Source organism: Apis dorsata, unplaced genomic scaffold (genome assembly GCF_000469605.1).
Source record: "Apis dorsata unplaced genomic scaffold, Apis dorsata 1.3 scaffold_293, whole genome shotgun sequence".
NCBI classification, from domain to species: domain Eukaryota; kingdom Metazoa; phylum Arthropoda; class Insecta; order Hymenoptera; family Apidae; genus Apis; species Apis dorsata.
Window position 1 is genome coordinate 932,726 of NW_006263568.1, and position 13,320 is coordinate 946,045.

The following is a 13,320-nucleotide window of genomic DNA, read 5'->3' on the forward strand; positions in this document are numbered from 1 at the left end:
TTTTTTCTTAGATTTTTCTTAATTTTTTAAAAAAAGAATAAGTAAATTTCTAATTTAAAAAAAAATATTTAAATTTTAAAATAAAATAAAAAAATTAAAAATGTTTATTATGAATATAAATTATATACATTACAAATATTTAAAAAATAAAAATTGTACGTATAAAATTATTAAATTATTTTTGTAATTCCATTTATATATGTAAGTATATGTACATATAATATTTTAAATATATATATAAAATATAAACATAAAATCTGAAGAAAATGAATAAAGATTCAAATATATATTATATGTTGAATATCTTACTGAAGCATAAAACTTGAAATCTAATAATATAAAATTAATAGAATTAAATATTTTAAATTCTTCTATTGGTACTCTATGATCAGATGACAATATATACATACATATATATGTACATACACATACATACACCACGTAATAAATACAAATATACTTAAGTGTTGCATCGTATTGAGAAAATCCATTTAAAGATGGCTGCTAATCGAGCAAGATACTGCCGTGTGATGTCACTTTCGGATAGCATTTTGACGTTGTAGCTTACAAAAATTTCTTAAAAACGGTTAGCCAAAGTTAACAAAATCAATTTATCCAATAAAAAAATCAATTTAACAAAGGATGATCTAATATTTGATTGAAAAAATGAATTGTCATCAAATATTAAGTGGAGCTTGCAATGCAGGTGATCGGTGCTACGCTGTAGGTTCTGTCGAAGGAATTTCTTTTACTGTAAGTAATTTTTGATTTAATTGACTTTTTTCATTATTGATCCGGTTTTGATATTAACCATTTATTAACATATGTGATTATTATATTTTATGTTCATATCGTTCAATATATTTCATATTCTAAAAAATTTGTGAAACATTTTCAAATTTTCAAGTTTATATATAATTAAATTAATATATTTTGTATTAAATTATTATTAATTTGTTGTATAATTTTAATTGTTAATGATTATGAATATAATTATAGAATTTTTATTATTTTCATATAAAATCAAATATTTTTTAATATTTATTTTATATATTTTTATACAAATGATTTTATATACAATATAATTATCAATATTATTATTAAATATTTATAAACTTTCTTTAATACTATAAAAGAATGAATTATTGCAGGCATATGCAGCTGGTTGTAATATAGTAATTTTGGCCAGTAATTTTGAACGAGTTCAAATAATACCTGGAGCTGTACATAACTACATAAGAATCAGTTGTTTGGATTGCAGTACTGACACAGGAAAAATAGCTGCAGCTTATGAAAATCAAGTTTGCATTTTTGAGCCTACTCCTCTTATTCATAGTACATGTTCTCATGTATGTATTTTTTATTTTGTTACATTTAATTTTAATAATTATCCTTATATATTTTATTATTTTATATACTAATTTTTTTATATAACTTATAGCAGTTAGAATATAGATGGGTTCAAACTGGTAGTCTAACAACAGAATCAAATATTAGTTCATTATCATGGAATTTAGAAGGAACAAGATTATTAACTGGTGGAGAACTTTTACAATTGTGGCATCAAAATATAACCCCATTTCAAGAAGAACATAGTAAGTCTTTCTTTTTAATTGTATTTAATTTATATTTAATAATTATTAGTAATTCTTTTAATTTTATTTATTGATTGTATATAATATATTTTTGTGTTTTATCACAATAATAAAATTATGTATAGTGATGAAGATAAGTATGTTACGGCCTCAAGAAAGTATTATAACTGGCCATGAAGAAAATACTTCAAATATTCTACAAGACCGTGAGTTTTGTTATTTAGGAAAAGTATATACAGATGTGAAAAATAATGTTTGAATTTAATTTTCATAAGCTTTGATTTTGCAAAAATTATTTAACAAATAGCATTATATTTTAAATATATATTTTAAAATTAAAATTTATCACTTTGCTCTTTTATACACAATAATTTAAAAAAAAATTGCTTTTTGCAATCGAGTATGTTCTAAACACTCTAGCTTGATGCTGTTACACCTTCATGCTATAATATAATATAAAAAGCCTTAAAATATTATTTTCCTTATATTCCAATATTTAAAAGAGAAAAAAATTATCTGATATATTTATTTATTTTGTATTTTTCAAAATTAAATAAACATATATAATTATATAAATAAAATAAAATCAATTTTTTTTCAGCTGGTACAGTTACTTTTTCAATTGGAGATGCTGAAAGTCCAGCTCCTGGTGATTCCAATAGTGGAAATGAACCTGGAGCATGGAATTGTGTTTGGAAATGTCGTACAGCTACACCAGTACATCTTATGAGTTTTAGTCCAGATGGTACATTATTCGCAACAACTGGATTTAATGATAGATTAGTAAAAATATGGTTTGAAAACAAACAATGTAAGATTTTTATATGCATAACAAAAATAAAATACTTTAATTTTATAAATTACCTTAACAATGATTCTAATACAAATATATTTAAAATTATTCAGTGTTTTCTACAAGAAATATAGATCACACAAATGTCACTCAGTCTATGGGTAATGACAGTTATAGTTTTGTTTATGTTGCTCATCCTCGTGCAGTAACACATTTATCTTGGCGTAAAACTAGTAAATATATGCCAAAGTATGTAAAAAAATTTTTACATTAACTAATTATTGTTTAATTAATTATTGCATTTGAATTAATACAGGATTTGATTTTCTTCTAGAGGATCTGTTTCCAATATGCTGGTTACATCTTGTAGAGATAATATTTGTCGAGTATGGGCAGAAACTATACCTCCCGAAGTAGAAGGCTTAGCAAATATGAGTCAATTTGAAGGTTCTGATAGACATGGTCATCATGGAAAACATAGACATCATAACATGCATAAACATCGATTCATGCAACGCCTCAAACATATGAAGTGCGTGAAATATCGAAGTTATATTTATATTTTATTCATAAAATGGGATATATATTTTTTGTAGGACTTGTTTTCATATCCGTCGCCATGCAAAACAGCAACATCAAGCAGGTCATACAGCACCAACTTTACCAACTTTACCATCAACATATTCAGTTCATGATTTCCACAATAATTATCAGGGGACAAGTCACTATCCAGGAATGCATTTTCATTTAGCAGCAAGTATTAATGCCGAAACTGGTATGATGATTATATATAATCATATTATATTAGATTAACAATCATGTCAATAATATTTGTTGACTATTATAGATATACCATTAGTACCAAGCTTAATCACAGGCGATCCTGAAAGAGAACCAAATTTTATTTTACATTGGTTAAACAATAAAGAAATGCATTTTACAATGCAGGCAGAAAGTATTTTACAAGAACTTACTCGTAAAGTGGTAGAAAAAGAAGAAGGATTGCATCAACAAGATGTAGATCATATGGAACATGATTCTGAAGAAGAAGGTTTATCCAGTATGTTTTCCATATTTAATATATATTTTACATTTCACAAAAATATTAAATAATTCAATAATTGCGTATAATTATAGAAAAAGGAGTAAGATTACAACCCATTCAAAAGACAAGTGGTACAATTCGATCGATGAGTCAAGAAGATCATAGTAGCGACGAACATCATACAACTCATACAATTTCATCGCATCATAGTTTACCACATAGTGCACATTCTCACCAAAGCCTCAGGTATAATATTCTTAAGTATCCAAAAATATTTTTTCTATTATATGTATTTAATATTATATTATTAGATCAAAATTCATTGATTTACAAGAGAAACTTTCAAATTTCTTCTTTTTCTTTTTCTTACAGCAATACTACATCCATTAATTCAATTGCGACAGATGTAACGGCCTCAATAAATCATGCTCCAGATTCCTTAGATACAAAAATAGAAACCTTATTGCGCGATTGGCATCATAATCCAGATTTACTCTTTTCAATCCATCCAATAGATGGAAGTTTTTTAATTTGGCATATTGAATGGTTGGATGAATATCATCCAGGATCATTTCGACAAGCACAAATATCATTTTCTACACGAATACCTAATGCATTTCCTCTTGGCGATGCTTCTACAATGAGTCATAGCGTATCAATGTATTCGCACAATACTGGCGGTCCATTATTAAATATACGAGAAGTAGCAAAATCATCCACAAAACCATCAAACGAAACTACTGATATTGCGACACCATTACCGAGTTTAATTGAACAAGATGAAGAACAATCAACATTAACATCAAAAGCAGGCCAGGAACTCTTAAAAAATATTGAAAATTCGTCTGATCCAAATCAAAATATCGTAAAAGAAAAAGATGGTCATTTAGAAAGTGGAAAAACAAATCAAGAAACGGTTAATGATTTATTGACTCACCCAAGTCCAATTGTATCTATGGTATCAAAGCATTCAAATGGAACCTTAAATTTATGGCAATTAACATTTGCTGATAAAACAAAATTTTCACAAGTGTTAAGTATTGGACATGCATCAAGAGCTTCAGGACATCGATTTCGAGTGAACGATATTACTTGTCATCCAGTTTTGCCTTTATTAGTAACAACATCGCATCACAATATACCAGAATCTGGATCTCAATGTCGAAATGCTGATTCAAATGAAAACGTTATTAATAAATCAGATTCTAGTAAAACAACTTTAAAAGATATCTCATCTACTGGTTTCTGTAGTGAATTAATATTATGGCGTGTAGATACAGTTGGACCTTTATCAAAGAGCGGTGGAGTTTCCGAATTAGCACGTATTAATTCCCCTGAAATCTCAGCATTCTGTAATGTAGCATGGATTCCAACTCTTTTACCAAGTACTACTTTAGGTAATTTATCAAATTCTCCAAGTGCATGTTTCGTTGCTAGCGATGGCGAATGTTTAAGAGTATATCAAGCTGTTATCGATGCTAGAACATTATTGGCAGAAGTATCAATTAGTGAAAGACGAAGTAGAATGATGGATTCTATGGCAAGCCTTTCAACAGACATGTCATCAGATGATGGTGTAAGACAATCAATCCATGATAGGATAAAGATAGTATCTCAACAATCTACAGCTAGACCAGGTTGCGTTATTCAATTGGATGCTATTGCTGATGCTACACATGATTGGCAAAATACACAATTTTTACATGTATTTCAAGAACAATTAATTACTGGAGATAGAAATGACGAAAAACAAACAGGAATAGATACATCAATAAATGATTTAGGTTTAATGGAATCTACTTTGGATGCTATGGTTGATTTACAGCAATCTGCAATTTTCGAAGAGCCATTCTACATAGTAGTTTTAGAAAGAACACAACAAGGTACAACAGTACATATGTGGCGTTTAGTGATTGCTTCTCAACCTGAGACTACTGGTTTATCAGAATCGATGATGTATGTTCCGGATTCTCATTTAGTACAAGATGAAGATGAAGAGGGAACACCTGGACGTTATAATCATCCAGAAGGTAAAAGATCTCGAAGGCCAAGTCAATCTCGTCGTGACAGTCAAAGTGAATTGGATATGTTTTTGCAAAGGCGACCTCAAAATAGTCATGTTCTTATTACTACTACAAAAGTATGTACTCAAGAATTACCATTACCAGATAGTGTTGAAGTAATACATGCAGCACCAGCAGCTGGACATTTAAGCAGCTCTTCCATTTATCCTGCTTGTTTTGCACCATATATCGTTGTAACAGCATGTAGCGATAGTACTATACGCTTTTGGAAATGTAAAGTGACAAAAACTCAATCAAACACCAAATTACATTATGAATGGTGCGAATGGGAAATGATACGAAAAGATCAAGAATCAACTATTGACATTACCGGACAACCATTAAATATAAGTGCTGCATATAGTGGACGTATCGCATGTGCGTATAAATATGGAAAATCGTTTACACGTCCTACTAAAAATGATCCCGATTCTCGATACGTAAATCTATGCGTTGCTATATATGAATGCGAAAGTACTGGTGGAAGTGAATGGATTCTAGAAGATACCATCCATTTAAAGAATATACATTTACCGAGAATTCCTGTTGATCAGCATTTGGATTTAAGCTATCTTTATGATAGCAAATTTTTACAAAAGAAACAGAGACTTACTCAAGTTTTACAAACGCTTAGTCACGAGGATGTAAGATCATCGAGAAATGGAGAAAATGGAGAAAGTACGAAACCAAATGCAGGTTTATTGGCTGTTCCATCATTCAGCACGCTTCAATCATTGCGAAAATCGATCATAGAAAATGGTAATACTTGTCCACTTACACAAAAACATTTAGTTCAATTAGATTGGGTGTCCAAAGAAGATGGTTCTCATATATTGACCGTTGCCGTTGGATCGAAAATTATGCTTTTCACGCCTGTATGTTCAGATCTTGCACAAGCAAATATGAAAGCAATGAAAGAATCACAAAGCAATAACCGACCGATATTACGGAAAGCTTCATCATTGGCACAGCCTCAATTCGTTGACGAAATTCGATGGATGAAATTACGAAAAATTGAGTTAACCACAGCAGATGGCCTACCTCCATTGCCGATGCAAATATCTTGGGTAAGGGATGGTATTTTAGTGGTTGGCATGGATTCAGAGATGCATGTTTACTCACAATGGAAGCCAAATCCGAAAAAAGATTGTTTTCATTCAAATTTACAACATCAAGAATCGGATGAATTTCAAGCTAGTCGAAATTTACGGGATGAGGATCTGCGAACGTTAGCACACGAAACATCACAGAGACGATTAGCAAATGTATCTTCCATGCCTCATCTTTCTCGAGTTAGCAGTATTAATTTAACAATGCTTGACGCTAAAAAGAAACGTGGAATACAAAATGAAAATTTAAGTTTTGACTACATGCCGGATTATGGTTTATTCGAGGCATCGAGAATCGCTTGTCCCGTTTTACCCCAATATCATCCAAAACAATTAATGGAATTGCTAAATTCTGGTAAAATTCGATGGGTAAAAGCTATATTGGCACATCTTGTCCGATGCATAGGAAGTTCTTGTTCTTTAAGAGCTGATGATGAGAATTTAGTGAAACAACGTGGCGGTGGATGGTCACGTTCTAGAACAATGTCAGTTAGTTACGTAGGTACAACATCACCTCTAGAACCAAGAGGTTCAACTACACAGATACCAGAAGAACTTACGTTAGATTATGCAGAGATAACTTCAATATCTCCATTGCCTCTTTGGACTTTATTGATTGCAGACAAAGAAACAAATGTACCGCTTCAACACAAAACTGAAGACAAACAAGATTACAATGAATTATTTGATAGTAATTTGGACGAAGGTGAGTCACTAGATGACATGTTAGAAGAGGATTATGATTGTTCACGACAAAAAGATAGACGTTCATCAGTGCCGGAAAGACAAGGAATATCTCATTTCGGACCAAGACAAGGAAGATTATTATCACGGTTATTAACACATACTCATTTGCCCGGTTTATCAAGTCTTGATCAGATGCATTTGCTTGCTTTAGCTGATACCGTTTCCACTTGTAATGTAGATTTTGCGGAAAGATTTGCAATAGATGCTGCAAAGAATGCAATTGCGAAAGAAAATTTGACTGGTATTCCTGATGGTGAAACAGTCTCAACTGATTCGTTAGATGATTGTGGCCTTCGATTTTTATTGGCCATGAAGCATTACAATTATTTGATTCGTTGTCTCCCATTAGCACAAAGAGCACAGTTTCAGAAACAAGGTATTTCATCGAATAATCTTGTTTGGGCGTTTCATTCCGAATCTGAAGAAGAATTATTAGGTTTAATACCTTCTTATGCAAAAGGACAACCTAAATGGAGCATTTTAAAGGAACTTGGTATAGGTTGGTGGATTAGAAATAACACTATATTGAAAAGATGTGTTGAGAAAATTGCCAAAGCAGCATATCAACAGAAACAAGATCCTCTCGATTCCGCACTTTATTATTTGGCTATGAAAAAGAAAAATCTCGTTTGGGGATTGTTTAGAAATAAACGAGATGAAAGAATGACAACTTTCTTTGCAAATAATTTTACGGAAGATCGTTGGAGAAAAGCTGCCTTGAAAAATGCATTTGCTCTACTTGGTAAACAAAGATTTGAACATGCTGCAGCATTTTTCTTATTAGCAAATGCACTCAAAGATGCTATCGACGTATGTTTAAATAAATTGAACGATATACAATTAGCAATGGTTATTGCTAGACTTTATGATGATGATACTAATTCTCCGAATTTGAGAAGATTGCTCTATGAAGAAATTTTAGGTTGTGATAAAGATGGACAAAATCAAGATATTAACAAAGTTCATCCAGATCCATTTTTACGTAGTATGGCTCTTTGGATTCTTAAAGATTATGCAGGATCACTGAATACTTTGTTGATAACAAATGTTGGAACTTTACATCCACAGTATAATGATGAATCTGATAAACCAGAAGGTGCAACAGGTAATAAAATATATCTAATAACTTATTTTTTTTTCTTTATTTTCATTTTTTCTCTTTTATTTTCATTTTTTCTCTTTATCTTGTTTTGTAAAAAATTCAAGTAATTATATAATTGATATATTAATTTTTTTCTAAAAAAATATTATTCATTATAATATTATTCATTATATTTACATTGTTATCATTTATTTTTTTATTTCAGCAAATCCAAATGTTTTCAATTTTTATGTTTATCTTCGAACGCATCCATTACTGATCAGACAATATATTGCATCTACTGCTCAAGATAAGAAAAAAGGTCATTCAGTAGTCATATCTGGGTTCAGTTATGGTACAGATATAAAATCACAACCTGACAAACAATTAACTTTAGAAGATAGTATTACACCTTTGGAAAGACAACTGTACTTCACAACAGCACACGCACATTTTAAGGCAGGATGTCCTGCTCTTGCTCTTGAGGTTTTATCTAAGTTACCTAATAAAGTGATGGAGACAAATTGCGAAGATTCTCCTAGTATGTAACTCATATTTTTGCAATTTTTTTGAATACCAAAATTTATGAATACCATGGATTTTTTAGGTCTGTTAAATAGTCCAAGTAAATCGAGAACACAAGATTTCCAAATAGATACTGGAATTATTAGTTGGGATGATAATGCAAAAAAAATCAATGATGATGGAGGTAAAATTTTTTAATTCTCTATAATTTTTTTCTCATTTAGATAGATAAGAAAAAAAAGTTTATTTAACTTATTTCTAATATTTTAGATTTTGATTGGTCTCAACCTGTGACACGTCAAACCGAGGATGAATTAGTATTAAATTGGGATGATAATGATGAAATTGAAAACGATGACGGTGATAGTCCGCCTTTAAGTATGAAACTAGATAAAAAAGAAACTATTGATGGTAGCTAATATAATTTATTTATTTACTTTTTTGATTTATTTTTAACAGAAAGATTTAGTAATATTTATATTTCAAACTTTTTCAGATAAACTCATTAAATCATCAGGACAATTAGATATTATGGCACAACAATTAAAATTTGTAGCATGTTTAAAAATTTTAATGGAAGAATTATCAACATTAGCAACGGGTTTCGAAGTAGATGGAGGTCAACTTCGATACCAACTATATGTATGGCTCGAACGAGAAGTAGATGCTCTTAGACAGCTTTGTAATTATAGCGTCAGTTCGGACGGAGATGCAAACAATGTCTCAGAATGTAAGAAAAAGCTTATTAGCTTTTGATAACATATTACATGATTTTTGATAATATTGATTTAATTCATACTGTTTTAAAATGATAAAATAATTATATTTTCAGACGAAGGGGGTATGGTGGATGATATACAACCATGTAAGCCTGGTGAACAGCCAACTTTACATGAAATATTGATGGCCGAAAAATTAGATTTCGAAGCTAAAGTACAACGAGCTGCTAAAAGAAAAAAATGGTTAAAAGGTATTCCATCAATGTATTTATATATATATATTCCCAAAACTTAAGTTTTTTTTATCAAAATCTTATATTTAAATATAAGTTAGTTTTAGTGAAATCACATGCATGGCTAATATGATATATTATATCATATCATATTGTATGTATTTATAGCAAACGAAACATTATTACGAACATTATTATCCTACTGCTCTTTGCACGGAGCATCTGGTGGTGGTTTAGCATCTGTAAGAATGGAACTTGTTCTTTTATTACAAGAATTACAGCAAGAAAAAACTCAACAACAATTACTCAGCCCTCTTCCATTTCCAACTACTCTTCCTCTTCTAAGTGCTAGTGTAGCATGCAATAAAACTGTTGTGGCAGATCCTGTCAGACATTTGCAAGTTAGTATAATATAATGATAAATTAAAGACAGAAAAAATTTTTCAATAAATCTGATATTAAATTTTTTTTTGCAGTCTCTAGCTCACGATATGTTACAAACATTGGTTGAATTACGTAATCCACCAATGCCTTCAAGAAATACACATTATTGCGAAGTATTTATAATGAGAGATTTAGCGGTGGCTTTAAGTGCTTGTATTTATCAATCACTTTGTGATTCTGATACTTTTGTTACAAAACATCAACAGCCAGATAGGTAAATTTAATAAATCATAAAATTCATAAGAAAATCTTAAAATTATATTTAATCATAAAATCGATTTTATCTTTTGTCTTTTTTCTTTTGTAAAGTTTTCCAGCATTTGCAGAAATAGAAACATTTTCCGGTGGACATTTAGTAGCATCAAATCGATTTCATCGGAGATATTCAACAGATGATGGTGTATGCATTACTACATCTCCTTCTAAATGGCCAGGTGTAACTAATTTGCGAGCATTGTTAGCTCGTGAAAAAGATGAGGATACACCAAAATTGAATATTCTTCTTTGCGAAGCTTTCGTAGCAACTTATATGAGCTTATTTGTTTATGCATTGTGGAGTTGTGATAGTCATATACTTTATAGACTCGTAGGTCAACATTTTGGTAACAACACTTGGTCCTGTTTATTTGGAGGTGGAGTCAAAAAATTGTTGCGTGTCGCAAGCACAAGTGGTCAGGTATAGTTCCGTTTATTTATTTTTTTCTTTTTTATGCTATATTAATACATTTGTATTTTATATAAATTACACTATTTATATTTTGTATAAATTAAATTCTATATAATTTATTAAATATTATTAATGTTTTTATTATATTTTGTATTTGTATTGTTTTTAATCATTTGTATAAATTTCTTTAATTCGTGAATCTTTACATTCTATAGAAACGAAATTAACCAAAAATATTAAAATATAATTTTAAATAATATTAACTCTTTAAGTATATATGTACAATCTAAATTTAATTTAGACGAGTGGAGTAGTAGGAGCAATAGAAAGAAGTGATAGTACAAATGAAGCACAAAGTACTGCAGGAACTGTATGGAATACTATGACGTCGTTAACTAAACAACGTGTAAAATTAAATATGAAATTATTAGGACAATTTACTGGTCAACAACCAAATATGAAAGAAGATAAACCCACGTACAGAGAACAATTTGTTTCTCCTCAAATGAGCATGATATCATACTTTTTAATGAAAGTAAGTTATTTAATATAAATAATAGTTATTTCCCAATATTAATTTTAATTTAACAATTGAAATTTTTATCTATTTAATAGCCACAAATAGATAGAGAATATGCAGATGAAATCGATTACGATTCTTCTGATTCCGCAGTGTCAGATTTAGATTCTTCTGAAGACGAGGAAGATGTATTCGACACCAATTCAAAACCAAAGAATAAACCAAAGGACAACATTGAACATATAAATCCAAATTCATACAGTTGGTGTGTCATGAGATTAGCTATAGTCAAAATATTGCAACAACAACTTCAGGAGTTTTTAAATGTTGCTGGTATAGAAATGCAAGGTATTTTATTTTAATATTTGATAGAATCATCAATGAAAAATATTTTATAATAAAAATATTTTATAAAAAAATATTTTATATATTATAAAATTCAATTTATCTTTTTTTTTTTCTTTATATTAGAATTACCTGTGAACAGTCCTCTAATTCATGGAACGTTAGCTGTCGTAGCGCAATGGCAAGAAACATTGCGTGAAGAATTGGACAACAGAGGGCCACCAATTAATTACATTCCTGGTTGTGCACCAGATCCAACGCCTACCCCGGGAAAGCCAGCGATTCATAAATATCGATCTTTACTTGAAAAAAGCAATACTCCTTTCAAGTAAGATTGTAAATCAAGAAACTTAGAAATCTAATTGGAATCAACAGTTTGAATTGAAACGTGATAATTTATGAATGTTTTATTCTTTATATTTAGTACACGTTTGGCATCAGCGGCTCCTGCTAATCGATTGTGGTGTTATTTAGTTCGACAAGAACCAGTACAAGACATTTTTATTCGAGCTGTATTCGGCAAACGTAGATCTTTATCGTCGATTTTGGAGAACAATCAAACGACAATGGATAATTTGAATCGTGGAACTGTAGATGACAAAGGAAGCGATAGCGGAACTACCAGTTTACCAGAACCTGTTCGAATTATTCACAAAGAACAAGATAGCATTAGTGCCTTTTGCCTAAATCAGGTTTGATCAATATTTATATTCTATTTTATTGAAATGATTTGATTGAATAAAAATTGCTTACCACTCATCAATAATCTAGGTAAATCCAGGTTTAATGGCCTTGGCAACTCCTCGAGAAGTACAAGAAATGAATATATCATTATTACTCGAACTCCCATCCTGGTTAGAAGATGAATGTGAATTCGATATTATAAATTTGAATAAACAACCAGAACCAGAACCAGTACAACCAACTAGTTTCTTAGTTATTCAGGTTAGTTAGTTTAATGTGCATATATATGTTTTATTAAACATATATATATTTTGATATATATATTTTTTGATTATGAAAATTATACATAATAATATGAAATATTATTATAATCTTGCAAAAATTTTTGCTCTCTTCTTCATCTTCACCATTTACTTTTTTTTCTCTTTTTCTATAATAATATATGTAACATAATTTTAATTTTAATACACATGTTATTATAGACAGCAGCAGATAGACCATTACTCGCTCAAAGTCCTCAAACAAATAGTCCTCAACCTCAATCCGGTATCGCGAGTCAGAGTGGAAGAGGAGCAAGTGTGGTAAGTTTTCTTCAAGATTACAATTAATTATAGAAAATCTAACTCGTATATTTAAATATCTAGCATTGTACAGTCATATGTTTGTCTTCTAAAACATTTTACATGTGCTATATCCCTTGGATTTAACCCAGATGTTTCTGATCTATTATTATTCAATGTTTTTTTTTTT

The 13,320-nt window shown here is 29.9% G+C and overlaps 1 protein-coding gene across 2 annotated transcripts in view; it reads left to right on the forward strand.

The window, feature by feature from the left end:
- Positions 1 to 482: 482 nt before the first annotated feature.
- The window catches only part of LOC102676053 (dmX-like protein 2), an 18,343-nt gene continuing 5,505 nt past the window's right edge, over positions 483 to 13,320 (forward strand). For both annotated transcript variants that reach the window (XM_006617196.2, XM_006617197.2), the window contains exons 1-24: positions 483 to 753; positions 1,152 to 1,349; positions 1,442 to 1,595; positions 2,197 to 2,406; positions 2,502 to 2,637; positions 2,723 to 2,920; positions 2,985 to 3,163; positions 3,236 to 3,448; positions 3,526 to 3,679; positions 3,806 to 8,457; positions 8,660 to 8,974; positions 9,041 to 9,142; positions 9,229 to 9,369; positions 9,455 to 9,688; positions 9,791 to 9,928; positions 10,079 to 10,311; positions 10,387 to 10,568; positions 10,664 to 11,030; positions 11,323 to 11,556; positions 11,637 to 11,889; positions 12,013 to 12,214; positions 12,311 to 12,578; positions 12,658 to 12,831; positions 13,053 to 13,151. In XM_006617196.2, coding sequence (XP_006617259.1) covers positions 667 to 753; positions 1,152 to 1,349; positions 1,442 to 1,595; positions 2,197 to 2,406; positions 2,502 to 2,637; positions 2,723 to 2,920; positions 2,985 to 3,163; positions 3,236 to 3,448; positions 3,526 to 3,679; positions 3,806 to 8,457; positions 8,660 to 8,974; positions 9,041 to 9,142; positions 9,229 to 9,369; positions 9,455 to 9,688; positions 9,791 to 9,928; positions 10,079 to 10,311; positions 10,387 to 10,568; positions 10,664 to 11,030; positions 11,323 to 11,556; positions 11,637 to 11,889; positions 12,013 to 12,214; positions 12,311 to 12,578; positions 12,658 to 12,831; positions 13,053 to 13,151 — 9,123 coding nt within the window. In that variant the 5' untranslated portion in view covers positions 483 to 666. The remainder of the gene's footprint in view (positions 754 to 1,151; positions 1,350 to 1,441; positions 1,596 to 2,196; positions 2,407 to 2,501; positions 2,638 to 2,722; positions 2,921 to 2,984; positions 3,164 to 3,235; positions 3,449 to 3,525; positions 3,680 to 3,805; positions 8,458 to 8,659; positions 8,975 to 9,040; positions 9,143 to 9,228; positions 9,370 to 9,454; positions 9,689 to 9,790; positions 9,929 to 10,078; positions 10,312 to 10,386; positions 10,569 to 10,663; positions 11,031 to 11,322; positions 11,557 to 11,636; positions 11,890 to 12,012; positions 12,215 to 12,310; positions 12,579 to 12,657; positions 12,832 to 13,052; positions 13,152 to 13,320) is intronic.